This window comes from Leptopilina boulardi, unplaced genomic scaffold (genome assembly GCF_019393585.1).
Source record: "Leptopilina boulardi isolate dan_hultmark-lab unplaced genomic scaffold, ZJU_Lbou_2.1 LbouV2_278, whole genome shotgun sequence".
Taxonomy (NCBI): Eukaryota; Metazoa; Arthropoda; class Insecta; order Hymenoptera; family Figitidae; genus Leptopilina; species Leptopilina boulardi.
In genome coordinates this window covers 529894-556091 of record NW_026137838.1, presented here as the reverse complement: position 1 = coordinate 556091, position 26198 = coordinate 529894, and the positions used below count along the sequence as shown (strand labels likewise).

The 26198-nt window shown below is 25.6% G+C and overlaps 3 protein-coding genes across 4 annotated transcripts in view; 2 read left to right on the top strand and 1 right to left on the bottom strand.

The window, feature by feature from the left end:
* The first annotated feature begins 59 nt into the window (after positions 1-59).
* On the top strand, positions 60-13031 carry LOC127281950 (bromodomain-containing protein DDB_G0270170). Its single transcript, XM_051305969.1, has 7 exons — positions 60-816; positions 6725-6850; positions 7165-7360; positions 7457-8323; positions 8476-9447; positions 11338-11506; positions 11589-13031. Exons 3-7 carry the CDS (start codon positions 7244-7246, stop codon positions 11981-11983), a joined length of 2520 nt encoding a protein of 839 aa, XP_051161926.1. The 5' UTR covers positions 60-816; positions 6725-6850; positions 7165-7243; the 3' UTR covers positions 11984-13031.
* Positions 13032-13470: 439 nt separating this feature from the next.
* LOC127281954 (transmembrane protein 258) lies at positions 13471-14877 on the top strand. Its single transcript, XM_051305978.1, has 3 exons — positions 13471-13750; positions 14187-14426; positions 14724-14877. Exons 1-2 carry the CDS (start codon positions 13748-13750, stop codon positions 14424-14426), a joined length of 243 nt encoding a protein of 80 aa, XP_051161935.1. The 5' UTR covers positions 13471-13747; the 3' UTR covers positions 14724-14877.
* Positions 14878-16269: 1392 nt separating this feature from the next.
* LOC127281951 (uncharacterized) overlaps positions 16270-26198 on the bottom strand; it is a 70813-nt gene continuing 60884 nt past the window's right edge. For both annotated transcript variants that reach the window (XM_051305970.1, XM_051305971.1), the window contains 6 exons: positions 22479-22610; positions 22177-22284; positions 21357-21617; positions 20313-20565; positions 19240-19673; positions 16270-18139 (listed from right to left, as the gene is read on the bottom strand). In XM_051305970.1, coding sequence (XP_051161927.1) covers positions 17561-18139; positions 19240-19673; positions 20313-20565; positions 21357-21617; positions 22177-22284; positions 22479-22610 — 1767 coding nt within the window. In that variant the 3' untranslated portion in view covers positions 16270-17560. The remainder of the gene's footprint in view (positions 18140-19239; positions 19674-20312; positions 20566-21356; positions 21618-22176; positions 22285-22478; positions 22611-26198) is intronic.

The following is a 26198-nucleotide window of genomic DNA, read 5'->3' as shown; positions in this document are numbered from 1 at the left end:
CGTACGACAATTTCTCCATCTCTCTCTCTTTTTCTCATGCTCGCAACTCTCTCTTTACACCCACACATACACATACGGAATAGTTGCTCCGAACGAATCGTTCTCGTTCATGATGTACGGAACGAGAAAATCGAACCGACATGCAGTAAGGTGAAATGTTAGTCTTGCTTTGAGTTTTAAAATATTGATTCGTGATGTGAAAAAGAAGACGGTGGCCCTCCCCGTGAACTTGTTTCAATCAGACAAATTTTTCATTATTTTTTGGAAAATTTTTTTCAAAATTCAAAGACTTTTGAGAAAAAAAAGAAAAAGAAAAAGTGTAGTGTGTGGTCAATAAGAACATTGTGCAAAATAACCTAGAGCAAATATAGTTCCGATTTTATATTATATACGTGTGTGTATATATAAAAATATATATATATATACGTATATATATATATATTGGGTTTGGTTATATGGAAAATGTCAAAATCTCTATCTACTATCAAGGTCGGAAACATCAGTCTCGCCGGGGATATTAAAACTCATTATTTTTCAACTATATATCTATATAGATAGATATATATATGTATATATATATATAAAGCATGTGCACTTTGATCATGAAAAGTCTTCGATCGTACCGAGCGATTAATTTCGCGAACCATTCGTCGTCGTGATGTACGCATGTTCCCGTTGATGTCGTCTCTCTGTGCATGTCTCGCTCCTCATCGTACACGGGCAGAAATGGTGCATCAATTTTCATTGTATAAATATGTTGTTGGAATTGAATATTACGCCTCAATTTCACATTATTCTCATGAAAAAAAAGAAAAGGTAAAATATTTTCCAAATCTTAAATTATTTGCATTATAATAATTATTTTTTTTATTATTTATTTATTTATTTATTTTTTTTTTTGATTTGAGAATTTTGTTTTTCTTTTTTATTTTCCTTCTCTTTTACTTTTCACTTGCCCCCCTTCTGCCCCCCCGCTTCTCCTCTCACCCTTCGCACACTGTCGCCGCGATTCCGATGACTCAACTTTTGCTAAACTGAATATTTTTCTCCAACCATGCGTTAACCCTTTTTTTTTTCTTTTTTTCTTAACGCCCTTTCTTGGCGATGACTCGAAAATATAAATTATGAATTCTTTACGAAAAAAAAATTTTCGCTATTTTGTCAATGTTTTTCTTGTTAATTTTTGCAATTTTTTTTTTATTCCATATTAAGTAGAAATTTATATTTTTGTGGGGGGAAAAAAAATTGTAAATAAAAATAATTTAGATTTTTTTTAGAGAGTAATTATATTTTTATAAAAAAAAAAAATTATTGTTAAAAAATATTTAATAGGAAAAAAAAATGTATTTTTCGTTTATAGAGATTTTTTTTTAAATTAAATTATTTTCAATTACAATTTTTATGGAAAAAAAAGAATTATAAATGAATTAAAACGTAAATAATGGTAAAATATTCAATTTAGCAAAAAATTTGTAATTTTTTTCGAATTAAATAAATAGAAAACAAAATATATATTCAATTACTTTTTAGTAAAATAAACGTTGTTGATTTGTCTTTTTAGAAAATGCACCAAAAAAAAAAAATTAATCGAGAATAACAAGATTTGACTAAAACCAGTTAATGAAAATAAAATAAAAAAAAAACAAAAACAAAATCGATTCAATTTATAATGAGAAATCAACTTTCCAAACTGACGTATTTTTATGTAAATTAAATTTGATTGTATTATGCAACATTTCTCCGTGTATTTGTAACAATAGTGACTTTTGTGAAATTTTTGTTTGATCTATTTATTTTTCGATATAATATATACTAGGTGTCCAAAAAAAATCGAAGCTTTCTAAACACTTATTTTATAAATATACAAAATATACAAAATATATAAAATATATAAAAAAAAATAAATAGAAAGAAAAAATAAATAAGAAAGAAAAAAATATATAAAGAAAAAATAAATATGAGAGATTCTTTTTCAATCGCCCCAGCCCAAAAAGTCGATGTTCTTGGATTGGCTTTATACTTTGGTAAATTGTTGTCCTATATCACAGTAATAAATCCCCAAAATATAAACTCATTAAAAAAATATTTGTAGAAAGTAGAGGGGGTTGAAGTTTTGACGTTAAGGGTAACATTGTCATTTTCAAATCCGTATAACTATGACAAAAGTTAATGAATTTTAATTTATATATAATGAATTTTAATGCATTTTTCACGTACTTTTCAAAAATGTATACGAAAATTAAAAAAAAAAATTTTTAACCCCTTTTTTTTCAAAATCAACCCTTTTTTTTCGATTTTCACCCCTTCGGGTATTTTTTTTTTTTTTTTTTTTATTTTTATTGGAAAGCTGAGGTTTTTTCCTATGAGCTATGTAAATATGAAAATGGGACAACAATAATTTTGTGAGAAACAGAATATTAAAGTAGGCGGTGCACCCGCGCTATCGACGCAAAGATGAGTACCCATCGTTGTACGCACTTATATTATTCCTGTTTACTTCAGTAAATATATATAGTCGAATTTTTCGTTAATTTTGAAAAATTTATAAATTGTTATAAACAAATGCAAAAATTTTTTTTTAACATTCGAGATTAGTTGCATTGTATTTTTAGGACCTTAAACTATAAGAAACCATTATAAAAAAAATTGATTTTTTGTTCGATAACATCGTTTTCTCAGACCCGGTCACATATATGCTTTTATTTAAAAAATATTTATATTTTTGTTTAAATTAAATAATTATGTAAATTAATCAATCAATAATTATACACTTGAATTATTTCTTTAATCAAGCTGCCTATTAAATATTATTATTAATTTACTCTTTTCAAATGTTCTCTTGTTTTCAAATTTTTCCCGCGTGTTAGTTAGTTTGCTGTCTTTTCGCTAGATGGCTTACGGCTTTTTAGTAACTCGCAACTAAGACTGATCGCTGCACATATAAAAGGGCTGACTATATTCAAATAATTTTCTTCCTCAATTTATTTTGAGAATATTGTGTTCAAGGTAAGTATTTTCGAGGTAAGTATTTTAGAGTTTAATTAACGTTTTATTTTTCAATTCGAGATTTTAAGTATAATTTACTTAAAATTATTATTTTCGATAAAATGGCAAAAGCCAAAGAAAGCTCCAAACTTGTTTGGAGAAATGAATGTGTAAATCCTTTAGGAAAAGAAAAACACAAATCAAATGATTTACGTCGCGTTTCAAATTATTTAAGAGAAAAATTTTCGACATTACCGGAAGATTCAAAAATTTGTTCTAAGTGTAGAAAAGAGATTTATAAATTAAAAACTACTCAAGATGATTTAAATTCAAAATTAAATTCTTCTGTTTCTAATATTGATTTTTCTGATCTTATTGCCTCTAATATTGAATCTTCTGATGCTGAAATTGACGAGCTGGATGATGATAAAGATGTTGATTTTGTGTCAGTTATGCCACAAAATTCTTCATTACCCCAATGTGATGACTTAAATCATAAAGCAGCTGTTGAAGTTTTAGAAGCAATTATTGAGAAATTTAAAATATCTCCTAATAGATCTGAAAGAATTCAACTTCTCACACTTGCACCAAAGTCATTGGGCAGAAAAAAAATTATGTCAATGTTTGGTGCATCCGAACGCAGCGTTAGGATTGCAAAAAAGTTGGTTTCAGAGCAAGGGATTCTAGCACTTCCTGCTCCAAGGAAAGGAAAACCTTTGGATTCTGACGTTGAAAAACTTGTAAAACAGTTTTATCAACAAGACGATAATAGTCGCTTATTAGCAGGGATGAAGGATTTTGTATCGATTCGTAAAAGTGATGGGAGTCGGGAGCATGTCCAAAAAAGATTGGTACTCTGTAATCTTAAAGAGTTGTACTCTCTTTTTAAAAGTGAACATAAAGAAGTTGAGATATGCTTTTCAAAATTTGCTCAGTTGAGGCCTGCAAATTGCGTTTTAGCTGGAAGCAGCGGAACTCATACAGTATGCGTTTGCGTGTATCATGAAAATGTGAGACTAATGATAGAAAGTATTGGCATTCAAGCTTTAATAAACGATTCACAGGTAAATGTTGAAAATTATAGCGATTGCATCAATCTCCTAATCTGTTCGCATCCAACAAGTAGTTGTTATTTAGGAGGCTGTGAATTCTGTCCTGGTGAGTCAAAAGTTGAAGAAAATTTAATTAAATATTTCGAGGAAAATGAAATTGACGAAATTAAATTTGATTCCTGGACGCAAACAGATAGGTGTGCTTTAAATACCATCATTTTAAGTACAGACGATTTTGTAAACGAACTTTGCCAAAAATTGATGAAACTGAAGTCACACCATTTTATTGCAAAAGAGCAATCATCGTTCATGAAAAGTTTGAAAAATTCTCTGCAAAAGGATGAATTTCTCATTACTTGTGACTTTGCAGAGAATTATGCTTTTGTTTTACAAAATTCTGCTCAGTCTTTCCATTGGAATAACGACCAAGCCACTATTTTCACAGTGGTGATTTATTATAAAGAATTTGAGAAACTGGAGCACAAAAGTATTGTAATAATATCTGACAATTTGACTCATGATACTGCTGCCGTTTATGTTTATCAAAATATAATAATAGATTATTTAAAAACTAATTTTCATCCTAAGAAGTTGTACTACTTTACGGATGGTGCTGGGCAACATTTCAAAAATAAAAATAATTTCGCCAATCTTTTGGCTCACCTGGCAGATTTTGGAATAGTAGCTGAATGGCATTTCCATGCTACAGCTCATGGCAAGGGTCCTTGTGACGGGGTTGGAGCAAGTATAAAAAGAAATGCTGCACGATACAGCCTCCAATGCTCCTCTGAAAATCGAATTTTGACTGCAAAAGCCCTTTTTGATTATACAAAAATATATTGCAAAGAAACCGTAACTTTCTACAGCAGTAAAGACGCTCATCTTGAGGCTACTCAAAATTTAAAAAGAAGATTCGACGATGCTCAAACCGTACCAGGTACACTACAATATCATTCTTTTGCAGTCACAGAAGATAATAAGTTACAATTAAAAAAATTTTCCACGGCATTGGAGTGTGATTATTTTACTAAAAAAACAAAAAAAATTCCTGCACGCGTTTCTCAACAAAAAATAAGCAACAAAAAAAGCAATAAAAAATCTAAAAAGTAATCAAATATCCTTCATTTCAACATAATTCAAATAATAAACATCCTTTTATTAGATTAAAAATAATTTTTTCTAAATTAATCCCAAAATAATATTTAAACCAGATTATATCCAATAGTTCATTTAAATTAATAATTTCATACCTATTAAAAACATGTTCTCTTTTTATTAATTTTTAATTTATCATTTTTCAAAATTTAAATTTCTTTCAGTAATAGTAATGCAGGCATTATTTTATGGACAGTCTCAACCCTGTAGAATGCAGAGAGCTGTTACTGAAGTAAACAGGAATAATATAAGTGCGTACAACGATGGGTACTCATCTTTGCGTCGATAGCGCGGGTGCACCGCCTACTTTAATATTCTGTTTCTCACAAAATTATTGTTGTCCCATTTTCATATTTACATAGCTCATAGGAAAAAACCTCAGCTTTCCAATAAAAATAAAAAAAAAAAAAAAAAAAATACCCGAAGGGGTGAAAATCGAAAAATAAGGGTTGATTTTGAAAAAAAAGGGGTTAAAAATTTTTTTTTTTAATTTTCGTATACATTTTTGAAAAGTACGTGAAAAATGCATTAAAATTCATTATATATAAATTAAAATTCATTAACTTTTGTCATAGTTATACGGATTTGAAAATGACAATGTTACCCTTAACGTCAAAACTTCAACCCCCTCTACTTTCTACAAATATTTTTTTAATGAGTTTATATTTTGGGGATTTATTACTGTGATATAGGACAACAATTTACCAAAGTATAAAGCCAATCCAAGAACATCGACTTTTTGGGCTGGGGCGATTGAAAAAGAATCTCTCATATAAAAAGAAAACTTTTTGAACCCCTTTGTATATTGATACGAAAAATTTTATTTGATCGAAATAATTTTTATAATTGATTTAATAAAATGATACCTTTTTTCCGAATTAAATATTTTTGTTTTTTTGGAAATAGACAAGTAATTTAATTAAATCGATTTTTTTTTCATGTCATAATATTATATTTGATTCGAAATTTATTAACGAAACATTAATATATACAAGTCATTTGAATATATTGTGCGGCAAATTTATCTCATCAATATTGGCTCATCTAGGAATTATATGTCAAGATTAAATTTTAATGAATGATAATAAATATTTCTTCAATTACTCATGTCTCAATATAATAATAACGTCTGATTATTGATTCATACATTTGATTTTAAATCCTAAAATCTTTATTCATTTTTTTTTATCCCACTCCCGAAGAAATTACTTTTCTTTTCCAAAATACCAAAATTTATTAAAAATAATTATTTGAAAAAAAATTTTCACTTAAAAAAAATATTTAAAAAATTGTTTCACTTCATTTTTTTCAATAAAGATAAATTTTTATTTGCGAAGAATTTAAAAAGAGTAAATTAAAACAATTTTTACCATAAAGATAAATTTTACTGGAAAAGAATTTTTTCATTTAACAATAAATAGATAAAATTTTTATTTAATTAAAAAAAAAAAATAGTAATTAAAAAAATAAAATGGAAAAAGTAGTTTTTTTTGCAAAATTATATTATTAATTGGAATTTTTTTTTTGCACAGAGAAATAATCGAGACGAGTTTTGATCATCACGTACTTTTCTGATCAAGATGAAATACTTCGAATTGGCAAAGGGAGTAATGAAGACAAAACGTCATCCATTCGTTACTCATATTTGGCGTTTCCAAGTAAGTTTTGTTTAATAACACAGCTGATAAAAAAAAGAAAAATCCGATTTTTTTTTATTTATGTTTTTTTTTAAATAACTGTTAAAAGTTTACTGATTCAGATGTAAAGAGTTAAAATATACTAAAATTTATGTCAACTAATTCAATTAGTAAAAATTGGACTATTTTTAGTTATTTTCTTTCACTAAAATTTAGTTATTAATTTTTTTTTAAGTTATTTTTTACTAATTCAGTTGATTTATTGCAGTACTGGTTTAATAAAAACAAAAAAATTTTTTAAAAATCGAATCTTATTTTTGTTTTTTTTTTAATAGGCAATGATCTGGAACATTTAGAAGAAGATTTTTGGCTTTTGTAAGTGTTCAACTTGCATTAGCTTGAAATTAATCCAATATGGACTCACCGCCTTCGTGTTCTCTAAGCATGACTGGACCTCTCAGCGACATTGGAAGCAGTGGACTTGGAGGTTCAATATCAAGTGATTCCGTACGAGCGCATTTAGCAATCGAGGTATAAATTTCAAATTTTCTCGTTTCCAAAAAATAAATAGCACAAAAAAGAAAGAAAAAATAAATATAAACATTTTTTTTTTGCAATAATTAATAGATGCAAGAAAGCGACATGGAAAGTAAATCCCTATCCCAGGATTCATTTGACTATTCCGATGGGATGTGTGGTGAAAATTTTAATACATTAAAAAAAGGTCCAGGTTGGAATGATTTGGATGGTAAATTAGAAGTTGAAGTTGAAGTTGTCGATGTGGCAATAAAGCCACCACCTGAATTTCAAGATAGTCCATCGCCGCCCGATTCATCGTCACTTGGTCCAATTCTCTGTTACAATCATTTGACAACTGATCATTGGCTTGAGGAATTTGCCGAGAATTTAGTGCGATTAATTGTTGAGGAGGCATTGGCAATATCGTGTCGTATTTCATGGCCTGAGGGTAGAATTTCAGCAGTTTGTACAAACAGTAATATGCGAAATTCACGACGTGCATGGACAACGGATTATTTTACATCATCAACATCATGTCAAAGTGGAGCAACAATTACAATAACACCATTTAGTACACTACATCGGCCAAATTCACGTAGTTCATTGGCATCGTCACGTTTAAGTAGTTCGCATAATTCAATAAATACATCGGGTTTAGGACATAAAGCAGATGACAGTAGTTTCATAACATCGGCAATGTCACACGATGTATTGACAACAAGTGAAATTAGCGATATGTACAATGTGCCCTTTGATTCGGACATTTATACAGTGCCAATTGATGTTGTACGACCATTACATGAATTAAGAACACCACAACGACCTAAACGTCACAAGCATCATCGTAAAAGACGAAGAAATGTTTCGGCAAGCTCACAAAGTGAATTGGAAGCACATATACAACAGGCGAGACATTATTGTGGCAAGCCAAGGGCAATTACCCACGTTATTAAGTCTCAGAGGCTACTCGCTGAGGTTTGTTTCATTTTTGTACGTTAAACTCACACTCAGTCTGTGAGAACTCTTTTTTACAGTCTACCAAGTGTGTGAGTTTTGAGGCTAATTTTATTTTTTTTTGGCAAAACCACTTGGCAATAAATCCACTAAATATTTTCGTCTTTTTCTAGGTATGTTGCAACGAAACAGGAAATGGAAAACGTCACAGTGTCCCGGGTACATCGGGCCGACATAGTTCACGTTCCTCGAACAATAGTCACACGCGTAATATTGGCGAACCAATACATATGACATTACATGAGGTGCGACAATATTTACAAACATTATATTCAAGTTCTAGTGATTCTAGTGAAAATAAAATAAAACGCGATAAAATAACCACTGGTCAATCATCGTTACATCTTGCTATGCCCAAAGTTCTTAATATTAATAATAACAATAGATATAGTAATCCACATACAGATTCATCGACAGATACGCCAATTTCAAATAAATGCAGTAGCAATGGACTGATGATGTTGCACAATAATAATAATAATAATGGGAACATTAAAAAGCATAAGAAAAGTACACTTGTCAATATAAGGCATAAAAAGTCAAAAGACGAACAACATCATAATAAAGAAAAAACAGAAATTGAACGTGATAAAATAAAGAAAAGTCAACGTAATTTTTCATTAAATCTTAAACAGACATTGTGTAATATTTTTAGGTTTAGACGACTTGGTTCACCTGAACATTATGTGAATAAAAGAAATAGCATTGTTCAAGGTGATATTGTTGAGGAGGATGAAGATTTTGATCAACATGCTAATAATAATAATACCACCACCACCACCACTAACACGACGACAAATACAACTAATACAAGTAGCAATAACGATGTTGACCCGTCCGCTCAGAAATTGCCTTTTTTCAAACGCGCTTTACCCCCATTACCAAAGACAAATGGTCACATCGAATCGGAATCACATAATACTAAAGAAACACCATTGGCACCACCGCCACCACCACCAATTTTATTGGCAAAATGTGAATCACCCTCTTCAATTCTGCCTATAATACAATCGTCGCGAGACGATGAGGAACCTGCCGAGGATACTAGCATGGATTTTGCTGCGAGTATAGAGAAAGTTAAAGATGTGAGTAAAGAAAAAAAATCATGGATCTATGATTTATTGAGTGTTTTTTGTTTTATTCTTAGGTTTGTTGAATTTTTTTTTCTTCAAAAAAACTGCTGTTCAATTTCTCACAAAATTCTAAACTAGAACACGAATTCTGAGTAATTAGATCACGGATTCTGCGAAATTCCGCGTAAATAGATCACGAATTACGCGAAATTAGATCAAATTCCGTGTAATTATATCACGAAATATGTGAAATTAGAATACGAATTCCATGAACTTATATCACGAATTTAGTGTAGCTAGATTAGTAATTACGCAAAATTAGATCACGGATTCAACGAAATTAGACCACAAATTCCGCGTAACTAGATCATGAATTATGTGAAATTAGATCACAGGATCCATAAAATTAGATAACGAATTCCTGGAAAGTAAATCACGGATTCTGCGAAATTCCGCGAAATTACATCACGGATTTTGCGGAACTAATTCACAAATTGTGCGAAATTACATCACAGTTTTCGCGAAACCAGAACAAGAATTCAACGAAATTAAATCACAGATTCCGCATAAATAGATCACGAATTACGCGAAATTAGATCACGGATTCCATGAAATTAAACCAAAAATTCCGTGCAACTATATCACGAAATAGGCGAAATTAGAATACGAATTCCATGAACTTATATCACGAATTTAGTGTAGCTAGATTAGAAATTACGCAAAATTTAGATCACGGATTCAACGAAATTTGACCACAAATTCCGCGTAACTAGATCATGAATTATGTGAAATTAGATCACGGGATCCATAAAATTAGATAACGAATTCCTGGAAAGTAAATCACGGATTCTGCAAATTTATATCACGAATTCAGAGTAATTATGTCACTAATTTGGCGAAATTATGTTACAGATTCCGCGTAACTAGATCAGGAATTACGCGAAATTATATCATGGATTCCATGAGTTTATACTAAAAATTCCGTGTAGGTAGATCACGGATTCCACGAAATTAGAACACAAATTCAACGTAACTAGATCACGAATTACGAGATTTTATATCACGGATTAAATGAACTTAAACCAATTATTCCGCGTAACTAGGTCACGAATTACACGAAATTATATCATGGATTATATTAAATTAAACAACAAATTCCGCGTAGCTAGATCACGAATTACGCGATATTATATCATGGATTGCATGAACTTAAACCACTAATTCCGCGTAGCTAGATCACGAATTACGCGAAATTAGATCACGGATTCCATGAAATAAGATTACAAATTCCGCGTAACTAAATCAGAAATTATGCAAAATTATATCACGGATTATATTAAATTAAACAACAAATTCCGCGTAGCTAATATTATATCATGGATTGCATGAAATTAAACCACTAATTCCGCGTAGCTAGATCACGAATTACGCGAAATTAAATCACGGATTCCATGAAATTAGATTACAAATTCCGCGTAACTAGATTAGGAATTATGCGAAATTAGATCACGGATTCCATGAAATGAGATTACAAATTCCGCGTAACTAGATTAGGAATTATGCGAAATTAGATCACGGATTCTATGAAATTAAACCAAAAATTCTGTGTAACTATATCATGAAATACGCGAAATTAGAATACGAATTCCATGAACTTATATCATGAATGCCGTGTAGCTAGATTAGAAATTCCGCGTAAGTAGATCACGGATTTCACGAAATTAAATCACAAATTCCGCGTAACTAGATCACGAATTCCGCGACTATATTTGTTTATTTCTGAAAGTTTATTTATTTTTTATCTATTTAAAATAAATAAATATTGATTTAATTTGATTTCTTTTTCGAAAGATATTAAATTTTTATTTCTAAAAAATTTGGAATTTTTTTATTTTTAAACAGTACGGATGGTACTGGGGTCCTATTAGTGGTGAGGCTGCGGAAAAAATATTATCTAACGAGCCGGATGGATCATTCATTGTAAGAGATAGCAGTGATGATCATTACATTTTCTCCCTGTCATTTAGACTGAACAGTTGTGTAAGACACGTGAGGATAGAACATGATCAGGGTATGGCGATTCATTATTATTATTGTTTATTAAAATAAAATTCAATATGCTAATAATAATATTTCTTTTTTTTAATTCGCAGGTAATTTTAGTTTTGGAAGTTGCACAAAATTCAAATCGCACACAATTGTTGATTTCATTGAAAATGCTGTGGAACATTCAAGGAGTGGACGTTATTTATTTTTTTTACATCGTCGGCCAGTTTTAGGTCCAATGCGAGTACAATTACTACATCCAGTATCAAGATTTAAACAAGTACAGAGCTTACAGCATACATGTAGATTTGTCATTTTAAAATTGGTTCGAAAAGATCTCATTTCAACGTTACCTCTGCCACGGCGTCTTATTGATTATTTAAATACACCACATTATTATAGTGAACAATTGGCTGAACAAGAGGAACGTGTTGAATCGCCAGTTAGTTCGTCAACGGGCGAATTAGAAAAGATTTGTTTCACACCGCAAGGCCTATCGTGAGGTATATAAAATACGTAAACAAAAAAAAAATCCCGCACATTAAACTCCGAACGCGACGTGTATAATAATATAATATATATGAAAAAAAATCTATATTAAAAAAAAAAAGGAAACGATTACTGAAAATAATAAACAACCCCTTTACGGTGACCTTTTGTGAGGAAACAAAAATTGTTACGACGCTTGAAATTTCGTTTGGAATTTTTTTTTCAACGTCGCTAAATATAAATCAGCAGAAATTGTTGAGTTTTTTTTTTTGTTAGTTAAGAATTTATATTTTGAGTATTGTTGAAAATGATCACGGATGCAAGAACGACTTGAGTTAACTTAAAAAAGTTTTCTCTCTAATAGGTAATTGATTCGTGTTCCTATATGATCGTTTTCATATTTTATTTATTGGTGCAATATCGTAGGTATTAAAAAAAAATCGTAAAAAGTCGTTCTTGCAAAGAATGTTAAAAAATTGTTTGAAAAAAAAGTTGTAACAACTCGCGCCCTTTTCTTTCGCGTATTTTTTTTTTTTTTTTATTATTTTTTTAAATCGATTATATTTTTCTTTTTCAATGACTTCCCCCTGATCTTTGTATACGCTACTTTAGAATGTAAGATATATAAATGAGAAAAAAAAAATAATAATTTGAGTAAAACTATAAAAGTAGCATTCATAGAAAGTACGCTGAAAAAAAAATGTTTTTCCAGCCTATTCGTGACTACGCGGGACATATATAAAAAAACCGTCATTTAGATAAACGTCATTAAAAAAAAAAATACATCATAAGAATTATACACATTTTATACTCAATTCCTTTTTGGAAAATGTATACGGTTATTTGTATATACCTTTAGCCTAACATGAAAAAAAAAAATGAAAAGTTGATTTTCCATTTTTTCAAACTTCTCCAAACAACGCCACCAATAATAATTATAATAATAATAATAATGATAATATGCGAAGGGCACACATACACACAAACACGTGATATGCAAAAACGACTTGCGCGGGCATTGTGATTTTATTTAATAAATAAAATTCCGTCTATATATTTAATCCATTGTTCATTTTCCCTAATTTTTTTTCCATGGGTTTTGTTTTTTTGCTCATTGGAAAAAATTTATAAGTGAATAAATTTTCGATTCGAATGTGAAGAAAAAAATATTTTTTTTCAATATTTAAACAAATTGTTATAAAATTCTTTAATAAAATGATAAATTATTAAAAATATTTAAATATAATTTAATTGACTTGAATAATTGAGAAATAAATATTTTCGACTATTTGGATAAATAAAATTTTTAATTTTAATTATTAATTAAATAAAAAATACCAAATACTACTAAAAATAATAAATAATAAATATTTTTTACTTGAAAAAATTTTTAATTTTAATTATTTTGGATATTATATTTTTAGTATTTTTTTTTATCGCCTCCCTCAAAGTACCCAAAATTTCCGCTCCTGAGTTATACGTGTGCGATTGTGTGTGGGGGGGCTCCGATGTGTTTGGTTTTGTTTGTGTTTGTGGCTGCTGTCAACCACGTCGACTGATTTTTAATCATTTTCTTCTTAAATTAAGAAGAAATTAATTTTTAAACAATATTGACAATTAAATTGTCTAATTTCTGCCCCCTTTGATCTGATTTTTTTGTTGACATAAGTTTAACAAAATCGTTTTTTTTGTTAAACAAAACTTCTAAAAGTACCGGGGGCGTTTAATTTTGAGGTTAGACTATTTTGCAGCCACGTCATTATAAATTTTTAATAAAATGGTATGTATTATTTATATATAATTTAATTTACTAAGCATTAAATTACTCCTTTTTTTTGTAAATAATAATAATAATAATAATAATAATTTGTATACTATTTTGAAAAAGAAGTTAAAATTTTTGTAAATAAAATTTTAACCTCCACAAAAAGTATTTTTTACGATTATTGAATTTTTATTAAAAATTTATTTTCAATTAATATTTTTAGGGGGAAATTTATTTAAATATTTAAAATTTTAAATATATTTTTTTAATTTTTAATTTATTTTGTTTAATTTTACATAAATTATTATTATGAAAATAATTTAAAATTATTAGAAACAAATTTCAATATATTTGAAAATTGAAATTAATTATATTTATTTGATAAGGAATAATTTAATGTATTTATTTTTTAATATTTTTTTTTCCATTACTAACTTTGTTTTTTTTTCAGGTTGCTATTGAATCGATGACGAGATACGTCTCACCAATAAATCCATCAATATTTCCACTTCTCGCTTTGGTTTTATTAGGAATTGGAATTTTCTTCACAGCCTGGTTCTTTGTGTACGAAGTGACGAGTACAAAATTTACAAGAGATATTTTTAAAGAATTATTAGTTGCTTTGGTTGCTGCAATATTTTCTGGTTTTGGAGTTTTATTCCTTCTTTTATGGGTTGGCATTTATGTCTAGGTATGAAAAAAAATACAATTTTTTTTTTTATTTTTAAAATTAGTGAATAAAATACTAAAATTTATTTTTAATCATTAATTAGTGTTTATTATTAAATTAAATTTATTACTAAATTTATAAATATAATAAATATTAAAAATAATATAAATATTAAATTTATATTACATTAAATAAATATTTTAATAATAAATTTAATTTAGTAATAATTTACACTATTTATTAATATAATTGTTTAAAAAACAAATTTAAATTCTTTTTTTTTTCGCAAAATTTCACTAAAGAAATTTTTTATTTCAGTTCAATAATTGGCAAGCTGTTATACTCGAAAATGAAAAATCACTGATCCACTGTACAGAAAAAAAAAAATTTAAACTAATGTCATTCCTATGTTAATTGTATGTTATTTCACAAGGTTTTTTATAATAAAAATATATAAGACTTAAAAATGAAAGTTTTAAAAGAAAAAAAAGGCATTTTTTTTACACTTACAAAAAGGTTAAAATTGAAAGAAAAAATTTTTGTAATTTTCAAAATTTTTTTTTTTTTTATTCAATAGATAAAGAGCTATAAGATAAAATCACTTCTATTATTTAAATTCTATAATATAAAAAAAATTTTCTTTCTTTCGAAAGCACACATATATTTAAGCACCCAAAATTGGTACTTGAAAAAAATCAACCACTGGATTATTATTTCTACTTACAAATTATTGCATATTTATAATTCATATTTATGTATAACAATTTTTAATAATATTATATTAATTATAATAATGCGCTTAACTATTAAAATCAGTTATAATTCTAAAAAATATATATATATAATATGAAGATTATGTACAAATACTGTAAAAATTATAAATATCTACATTTTTAAAAAGAAACTCTTTATAGAGTTCTTTAGTGGATATGTGTCCCTTGGATTAAAAGTTCTATAAATTTTTTTTTAAGAACTTTTAATTAAAAAAAATTTTTCGACAATATTTTTTTTTTATTTACATATATAAAAATTTATTTCTATATTCTAAATTATGAGTATGTCAATCCTCCAACAGATCTATAGAAATTATCCTTTTTATTTGAATAGAAAAATTATCAACTTGAATCCGGAAGTAAGTGAATTACCAAAAAAAGAAAAAAAAATCCTTTTACTCATTATCGAAATTAGAAAAAATTTTCTCGAAATGATGAAAAAGAAAATTTCATTTTTTTTTTTTAATTATTAACTTTATTATAAGGATATTTTTATAATTATATTCACTTCACAGATTCGCTTTGATTCGCTTTGAATTATTTATTTTGAGGGATTTGATATTTTTATCACCTCAGGGAAAAATTTTATATTTTATTTAATTAATTAAACTTTTTTTTATATATATATTTGTATATATTGTTATAACATTTTTTTCCATTTTGAAACCTCTCAAATGATTGTGAGGATATTTTTTTTTCTTTCATTTCGTTGCTTTTGTTAATATTATTTATTATAATTAACAATAATCACGAAATTCGTGGATAATATATATTTTATAAATATAATAATAAAAATTAAAATAATAATGATACATTATTAACTAATCAATATATTTATATATATATATATATTGCATCACGATCACCGTCATCGTTCCTGATGATTGCTTGAGCAAAAATCATTAAATAAATGTCTGAAATTTATTTTCTTTCTAATAATATAAGAATTAGAAAAAAAAATAAATTTCTTACTTTTTAATAAACGATAATTATTTACAATGAAAACAAATAATTTAAAAATCTCATTTTTTTTTTTTTTTTTTTTGAAGAAAGGGAAAATATTTTTTTCTTTCACTTTCTTCAATTTAAAATGAGATGCGATAAATAATAATAAGAATAATTATTATTATTATTTTCAACAAAAAAGTTTTTTTTTTTAAATTGTAACTTAAATTAAAAATTTGTTACAAATATTAATTTTCTAGAATATTAAAAATAATATGTAATGTTTTTCATGTATTATGGCAAATATGGCTGAGGAAAAAATTTTGATATTCACCACACTGTTACAAATTTGTTTTTTCTTTTTCAATTATTTCAGTGTGCAAAATTGAAAAATATTAAAATAATTATATTATCAAATATTAAAAAAAAAAAATTATATAAAGTCATTATTTTTCTGTCACGATATAAATTTATGACAGTAAAAATTTGCAAAGATAATTTTTTTATGTACAAAATTTATTTATTTTTTTTTTTTATAACTAATGTACCGTTAAAAAAAATATTTTAGTTTCGAGAAATTGTCGCAACTTTAAATTGTGACGATTTTTTCTTTTTTGCCTAGCTAAAAACCACTATACTGTGGTTATTCATATGAAAATTCATATCACAAAATAATAATTATAATAAAAATAATAATAAATGTCATTCACCCTTTTTTTATACGTTTTTATAGACGTAAAACCAAATGAAAATTGGAAAAAAAAATTAATTACTGAATTCTTTTCTGATTTTCATTTGGTTTGTTTGAAAGTCATTTGCGCAGTAATTATGAGACAAGTAGGTATTTATATGATTCGCTGAAAAATGCCAATAAACTGTTGACTTATCCCAAGGATATCAGTCTTACAAAACATTCGACAATACATTTTTTTTTTTAATGTAAAAAAATAATAATTAGAATTCGCAATATCAAATTTATCATTTCCTATAGGAATTTTTTTTTTCATATATAAATTAATTAAGTTATTATAATTAAGTTGTATATCCATTTGAATGGATTCTATAACGTTTATTTATTATTCGAAAATTATTTTATTATTCGAATTTTAATTCAAATTTAAATGGACGGATTGTTTTTCTTTCTTCTTTCTTATATTAACTATAAAGGCACCGTACAATAAACGATCAAAAATAAAAAGATCGTCACACTCAGAAAAAAATTTGTGTGAAACAATCAAATTTTTTGGTTCGAATAAAACAGATTTTGTTCGAATAAAACAAATTTTGTTCGAATAATACAAATTTCGTTCGAATAAAACAGATTTCGTTCGAATAAAAAAAATTTTGTTCGAATCCACCAAATTTTATTTGAACCAACCAAAAAATTTGTATTAAAACAAAAAAAACAATTTTTTTCTGAGTGCCTAAAACTCAGCATCACACATAGACTTCGTTTCGTTTACTTCCAGTTGCACTTGGCACAGGTGACAATGGACCAGGTGCAACTGTTGATGTTGTTGTTGTTAATGCATTATTAACACTCGTTGAGCTTGTTTTACGCGCCGGTTCTTGTAGCAAAAAATTCTCAGGCTTTCGCTTTAATGGCGTGAGCCTTTCGAGATTTGGATTTTCACTTCTACTTGTAACGGATGCTGCACGATTTTCACGTGGTTGTAGACCCGGTGAATGTGGCAATGACATACTTCGATCTTCATTCGTTATCGTTACTGGTGGACCAGGCAATGATGTTGATCGTCTACCACGAGATGAATCTTGTTGCAGTCGTTGTTCGGCTATTGTTTTTGTTTCATTTGTTGGCATTATAAATTGTCCGAGTTTCTCGGGATTTATTAAAATTGGCGAACGTTCTGTATAGGTGCCAAATGTTGGTGAACTTCCGTGACTTTCAATTGGACTCACTCTCTCAATTAGAGGCGTTGAACGATCCTCTTGTCCTGTTATACTTCCGTTGCTGCTACTTCCACTTCCGCTGCCTTCCTCCTCGCTGGTGTTTACCTAAAATTTCGAATGAAACGTATTTTTTTAAATTTATTTAAAAATTTTTTTTTTCATTTATTTCCTTTTTTTATTTCTTTATTAATGTTTTTTTTATTTATTTATATGTTTATTTATTTTACTTACTGTTTGATTAATTTATTTATTCGTTTATTTTTTTGAAAAAATCCCTCATGCATGTGGGATCGAACCCATAACCCTAGTGACGCGAGCCGTGTATTCTGACCTCACAGCCACGCTGACTTTCATTTAATTATTGTTTTATTCATTTATTTATTTTTTTATATTTTTTTTTTATTTATTTCTTTAGTTTTTTTTCTTTATTCTTTTTATTTCTTTATTTATTCATTGTTTTATTAATTAATTAATTTGTTTTTTTATTTATTTATTGTTTTATTCATTTATTTATTTGTTTTTTATTTATTAATTTATTTTTATTTCTTTATTGTTTTATTAATTTATTTATTTGATTTTTTATTTATTTGTTTATTTATTTATTTTTATTTAATTATTCATTTACCTATTTGAAAAATCCCGCATGCATGGGGGATTGAACCCATGACCCATGGTACGCAAGACGTGTATTCTGACCACACAGCCACGCTGACTTTCATGTATTTATTGTTTTATTCATTTATTTTTTTTATATATATATTTTTTATTTATTTAGTTTTTTTTCTTTATTCATTGTTTTATTAATTAATTAATTTGTTTTTTATATTTATTGTTTTATTAATTAATTTATTTGTTTTTTATTTATTTTTTTGAAAAATCCGTCATGCATGTGGGATCGAACCCATAACCCTTGTGACGCAAGCCGTGTACTCTGACCTCACAGCCACAATAACTTTCATGTACTTATTGTTTTATTCATTTATTTATTTCTTTTTATATCTGTTTTTTTATGTAGTTCTTTAGCTTTTTCTTTATTTTTTTTATTTCTTTTTTTATTTATTCATTGTTTTCTTAATTTATTTATTTGTTTTTTTTATATTTATTGTTTTATTAATTTATTAAATTGATTTATCTTTTTTTATTTCTTTATTTTTTGAATTCTAAAAATTAAAAGAAAAATATATATATATTTTCACAAAACTCACCTCAGTGAGTGTGGCCTGACGTTTCTCATGATGTTCAACGCCTTGAATTTGTGGACGGGACATTGATGTTGTTGTGACGAGGCCAAGTTGTGTTAATTGACTCATTGTGACGGGTATAAATGTTCCCGGTGTCACTAGGCCGGCACTTGTTAAACTTGGTGTTAAAACTGCTTGTGCAAGTGCAGCGGTACCACCTTTTACCGATGATGGTGTACCCTCATTCTCATGAATTGGTGACAATACCACTAGTGATACATCAGTTGGATAATTTGCCGGTATCACACCAACAACACCGGCGCCAATATTTGCTGCATTATTCGCCGATATTGCCAATCGTTGTTCACGATCAACAACTTCTTTTGTCACATCGGGCGTTGGTATGCGTGGTCGATTTTTTAATGACACTGGCACTGATTGCAATTTCGTCAGGGTTCCTGTAAAAATAAAATTTTTTTTTATATTGTAGTAAAATTTACCATACTGTTTTAGTAAATTTTATTGCAGTAAAATTTACCATACTGTTTTAGTAAATTTTATTGTAGTAAAATTTACCATACTGTTTTAGTAAAATTTACCATACTGTATTAGTAAATTTTACCATACTGTTTTAGAAAATTTTACCACACTGTTACAGTATATTTTATTATAGTAAAATTTACCATACAGTTTTAGGAAATTTTATTGTAGTAAAATTCACCATACTGTTTTAGTAAATTTTACCATACTGTTTTAGAAAATTTTACCATACTGTTATAGTATATTTTATTATAGTAAAATTTACCATTCTATTTTAGTAAATTTTATTGTAGTAAAATTTACCATACTGTTTTAGAAGATTTTACCATACTGTTATAGTATATTTTATTATAGTAAAATTTACCATACTGTTTTAGTAAATTTTACCATACTGTTTTAGTGAATTTTACCATACTGTTTTAGAAAATTTTATCATATTGTTATAGTATATTTTATTATAGTAAAATTTACCATACAGTTTTAGAAAACTTTTCGCGACTCATTTGGTAAATTTTTTTTTTTTTTTTTTTTTTTATAAAAGAAAATAAATATTTTACCTTGACGACCCATGCGTTGACTACGAATGCTTCTTCGTCCCACGAGACGATCGTATAGGGACATTTTGGGATTATTTGTCGCTGGTAGTCCACCAGTTTCGGGACTACTGTAAACACTATTGTGACGATTACGTGAAAAAAATCCACCGCCACTGCTGTATGTTGTTGTTGAACTTCGAACAGATCCCATTCTTGTTATTTGACGTTGTAGCCAATTTTTTCTCCGTTCAACTAATGGCGTATCGACACTTTCCTAAAATTAAAAAAAATAATTATTTATTTATTTAAAAAATAAAAAAATAATTATTTATTTATTTAAAAAATAAAAAAATTATATATTTATTTAAAAAATAAAAAAAAATAATTAGGTATTTATTTACTTGAAAAATAAAAAAATTTATTTATTTATTTAAAAAATAAAAATAATTATTTATTTACTTAAAAAATAAAAAAAATTATATTTATTTATTTAAAAAATAAAAAAATTTATTTAATAATAAAAATTATTTTTTCTAATAATCTGATAATATTCGTCATCCTTCACTTTAAGGTGAGTTATTATTTCAATACAAATGGAAATAAATTATTTCATATTTAAAAACCAGAAAATTTTTTTTTTTGTTTCAGATTCAATATTTTTTTGGATTATTGAAAAATTTCTGTCAATTATACCAACGAGGGAAGAAATAAAAAAATTATTTTTTAAATAAAAAATTTAATTATTTATTTATTATTTATTTAATATTTTTATATTACCTATTTTATTATTATTTAAAAAAAAAAAATAATTTTTTAATGAAAGAAAAATTTTTTTTCCCAACTTGAATATTAATATCTTGATAATGAGAAATACTGGATTGGAGCTTTTAATAATTATTGATTGTCGTGTAAATTGTTTTGATGTTTGAAATATTTTTCTTGGAATTGTATGTGTGTGAGTTAAAAAAAAGGAAGGTATAAAAATGACGTTATATTCGAGTTTTTATTATTATTATTATTATTTTTTTTTTCTTTTTTTTCAAAATGTGATTTTGCTGAACTTACGTAATCCGCGTACATGTCATCTTGATGCATCTTACGATGTTGATTTACAGAATGTAATTGAGTACCGAGCATTACATTCGCATAAAGAGCATCACTTTCTTTGACTTTGTAAAGCTCGGCAGATCCTTTTGGCTCTTCTTTTCTATATTGCTCACTGGCAACAGTATATGGCAAATCTTTTGGTATCACCTCATCCCAATATTGATCTTTTAAAAGTTCTGGATGCTCCTCGTGCATCTCATCAACTATCATGTAACCAGCCTATATAATTTTCAACAAAACAAATTTTTTTTTTAAAAAGAATTTTTTCTCATTTTATGCATTTTTATTGAATTTTATTTTATCTTAATTTTTTATTTATTCAATTGTTATTAAATTATTATTTAATATTGTGTTAATTTTTTTATCAAAAATATTCTACATTATAATATATTGATAATAAATATTTTATTCAATTGAAATTAATTAATAAATAAATAAAAAAAATAAAATAAAAAATATTTTTTTTATAAATAAAATATTTAGAGAAGAAATATTTGAATAATATTTAAATAAATTGTTAATTAAAGTCAACACAAGGAAATACCTAATTAAAATAAATAAAAAAAAAATTAATTAAAGGTAAATAAAAAAAAAAAAAATTTTGAATTCAATTCAATTGAAATATAATGTAATTAAATTTAATTAAAGTCACATAAGAAAGTTTATTTAAATTACAATGTAATAAAAGAAAGATTCAATTAATTTATTTGAAATAATAGAAAGTGGAGTTAAATTTTTCTTTTTTTAATGAAAAAATAAAATTCCATTTCTCTCTTACCTTGATGTGACGATCGATTAGCCAATTAAGTTCTATGTCGTCGTCATCTTCTCCGAAAGGATTGATTAATACTTCTGCTACTTTAAGCCATCCAACGTAAAAGCAAAACTGAAAAAATTTAATTTTAAAAAATTACCTCATTTTTGAATAATATTAAAATTAAAAATTTTTCAAAATTAAATTTGTTGCAAAAATTTGAAAATTCTTTTTTTGAAAAGTTTGAATAAAATTTAAATAAATAAAAATAAGTAAAAAAAAATTTTTTTTTTGCTATTTACTGTAAAAAAAAATTTTTTTCTCACCTGTAAGGCAGTGAAAAATGGAAAATACATATCGGGCACTTCATATTTTCCATTCCTTGCGTCCTCTTCACGTGTAAATTGTCGTCCCAGTAGTGCAGAGAAAAAATATGCGTACAGGGAAAGAGTCACGACCTATTAATAAAAATATAAATTATTATTTTTAATAAAAAAATTAATTAAATTTAATAATGAACGAATAAATTAAAATTTTAATAAAATAATTAAGTTATTCATAAAATAATGAATAAAATATTACATAACAAAAAATTTGTTTTTCATCTAAAAAATTACAAACTCTTCAAAATACATAATAACTATGTTGAAATTTGCAAAAAAAAAAAATTTCGCTTTTATTTAACATTTCTTTGAAAAAAAAATTTCAAACAAATTTATTTAAATATGTTAACGCAATAATCAATGAGTCATTTTGCCGAGTTTGCGTTTTTTAAATTAATCGAAAAGTTTCATTTTACGCTGACGATATATTAAAATCATTTTTTTGTTAACAAAATAGTAAGGTTTAAAAAAATTATAAACTTTGATTAATACTTGGATAAATTAGTGTTTTAATTAATTAATCCGAATATTAATTAAAATTTTCATTAATTAATCCAAAAATTAATTAAAATTTTCATTAATTAATCAAAAAATTCATTAAAATTTTCATTAATTAATTCGAATATTAATTAGAGATTTGATTAATTAATTTAAATATTAATTATATAGTTTTTTGATTAATTAATAATCGGGTAATTAGTATCTCGATTAATTAATAATTGAATTAATTAGCATTTCAATTAATTAATTTAAAAATTAATTAAAATTTTGATTAATTAATCGAAATATTAGTTATAGTTTCGATTAATTAATTTGAATATTGGTGACATTATTTTGATTAATTAATACTCGGGTAATTAATGTTTTGATTAATCAATAATTGATTTAATTATAGATTCAAGAAATTAAAAATCGAATAAATTAGTGTCTTAACTAAATAATTAATCAAATACATAAATCGATTAATTAATTATATTGTGATTAATTAATAAATTAATAAATAAACTAATAAATAAATTAATAAATAAATTAGTTAATTTCTGAATTAATTAATAACATAGTTAATTAATTAATTAATATTTTGATAAATTAATGTATTAATTAAATAATAATTTAATTAATTAAAATATTATTAATATCTATTTTAATGAGGTACATTTAAAAATCGTTATTTGCTGTTTATTATTTATCATTTTTTGTTGTTTTTATTATTATTACAATTATTTTTAATTTATTATTGTCATTATTATATAAAAATGGAGGGAAAAAAAACTTTCTAAAAGTTATTCTCGTCTAGACACAGACACACAAACACACACACAGCGCACCTGATTGGAGAGAAAAAAAATTGCATGCAGTGGAATGGAATAATCTGTAATTATTTCTTCCTCATTATTTAGTCATGCGTCGCTGATTCAGAGCGGCTGACACTTTCAGTTAATAAAAAAAAAAAAAAAAAAAAAGAAAAAAAAAGTGTATCGCCATTGGATGCGTAATTTTGTTCTAAAATGGCTAAGATAAAAGTGGATTTATCGCACTTTATATATGATTTTATCTTCTCAAAGTTGACTTTCTCTTTATGGCGTTGAGATTCACTGTATATTTTAATATCTCGTGTTTTCTTATATATAGACACATTATTATATTGCTAAAAGTCAATGAACGATGTTTTGATATAATTATATTATCAAGGTTAAATTAAACAACACACGCCTTCCTGAAACTTTATTACAGTTAATATAGTTTCTTTAGTGTGAACATTTTTTTTTTTTTTTTAAATTTGTATAATACTTTATTACGTTATGTCTCATTGATAATAATATTAGTCTGGACTTTAACTTATGACGTATTAGAAATTTTTATTTTTCTTTTCTTGATTCAATTTAATGAAATTCAATTTTTATTTATTAAATTTCATTTAAATTTAACAAAGAATTTATATTAAAATTTTATTTAATTTCATATTATTTTTTAATATTTTATTTTTTATTATTTAATTTATATTATTTAATATTTATTTTATTATTTTTTTAATTTGTATTATTTTTTATTATTTATTTTTGTATTATTTAATTTATATTATTTATTATTTTATTATTATTTTATTATTATTTGCTATTTTTTATTTATTTATTGTAAATTTTCCTTTTTGGTATAATGCTGAATAATTTATTAATTAAATTTGTTTATTATTATAATTTAAAAATTACTTAATAATTATTCTTGGAAACATTTCGTTGATGTTATACATTTCTCCTCAGATGAAATGTCTGACGTCAGATAGTCTTGTTCTACTGTCTAATCAAGACAAGGAGTTTCATTTCATTATTTATGAAATTTATTTTCATTTATTTATTATTATTTTAATTATTTCAATTATTATTATTATTATTATTATTATTATTATTATTATTATTATTATTATATTTATAATATTTTAATTTAATTTATTTTTTTTTTATTAAAATAAATTTAAAAAAAAAAGAATTTTTATTGCAAAATAGATTAAAATTTTTTAAATTTTAATTAATATCTTTTCTAAATATAATTTTTTGCAAAAATTATCAAAAAGAAAAAAAATCGTATAAATTCCTAAATATATTTAATAGAAATGTTTAATGAATATATGTAAAATTATATAAACAAATGATAATTAATGAGTATTGGAAAAAAAAAGTTTAATAATTAAAACATGTAATCAAGCTTTTGTCTTTAAATAAAGGAAATAAATTTTAATTTTATTCAAAAGATCGTGAAAGATTTCTTTTGTGATCGATTCGTTCGATTTTTCTAAGCCGATCAGACATCTCATTAAAGAAACTTGAACTTTCGCAAAGTCGAATGGAATATAACCGAAGGTCGTTGTATGTATTATTATTATTGTTAATTTATGCGAATCAACATTAAAAGTTCCCTATAGAAGAATTTATTTAATAAAAATTACAGGACTAAATTTTTTAATCTTATTAATTTCAGTTTAATGGTTTTTTTTTTTTTTTTTTTTTTAATTTACTAATTATCAAAAATTGTTGTAATTTGCAATTATTTTATTTTCCTTTCAAATTTTTATCATCCTTTACTCTTTCTCCTTTCAATTTTTGATTTTATTTAATTTTGATTTTATTGACAAAAAAAATTTTCACGATCAATTAATTAATTTTTTTATTATTTCTTTTTTAATTATTTTTAAATTAAAATTAATTTATTAAATTATTATTATTATTTTATTTAATATATTTTTTTGTTTAACAATTTTGTATTTGAAAAATTTTTGAAGTGTTTTTGAAAATCAGTTTTTTTTTTTTTTGAAAAATAAATGATTGGTTAAATAATTGAAATGTGCGAGTAGCGCAGACAGAGTTTTCTAAGTCACGAACATTTTCGTGTTGGAATTATACTGAAGATCTGAGTGTTGTATTGTGAAAATAATGGCACATAACTTGACAATTAGGGAGGGGTTTTTTTTTTTTTTTTTTTTTTTTCTGATGAATAATTATCGTTGCACAATGCTCATCGCATTGTCTAATTGTAAATACAAAACAGTTTTTCCCGGTTTTTAATGTTAAAAATATTGCGCAAAATGCGAAAGAGAGAATAAAATGCGATCTATCACATTTTACAAATAATTGATTAAAAAATTTATTGGAAATCAATTTTTTTTTT

Excerpts from the sequence above, each read along its gene's own strand:
- LOC127281950 (XM_051305969.1), top strand. The coding sequence starts at position 7,244 with ATGGACTCACCGCCTTCGTGTTCTCTAAGCATGACTGGACCTCTCAGC. Across the intron at positions 9,448-11,337 it reads GTATAGAGAAAGTTAAAGAT|TACGGATGGTACTGGGGTCC; the intron begins GTGAGTAAAGAA and ends ATTTTTAAACAG. Across the intron at positions 11,507-11,588 it reads GAGGATAGAACATGATCAGG|GTAATTTTAGTTTTGGAAGT; the intron begins GTATGGCGATTC and ends TTTAATTCGCAG.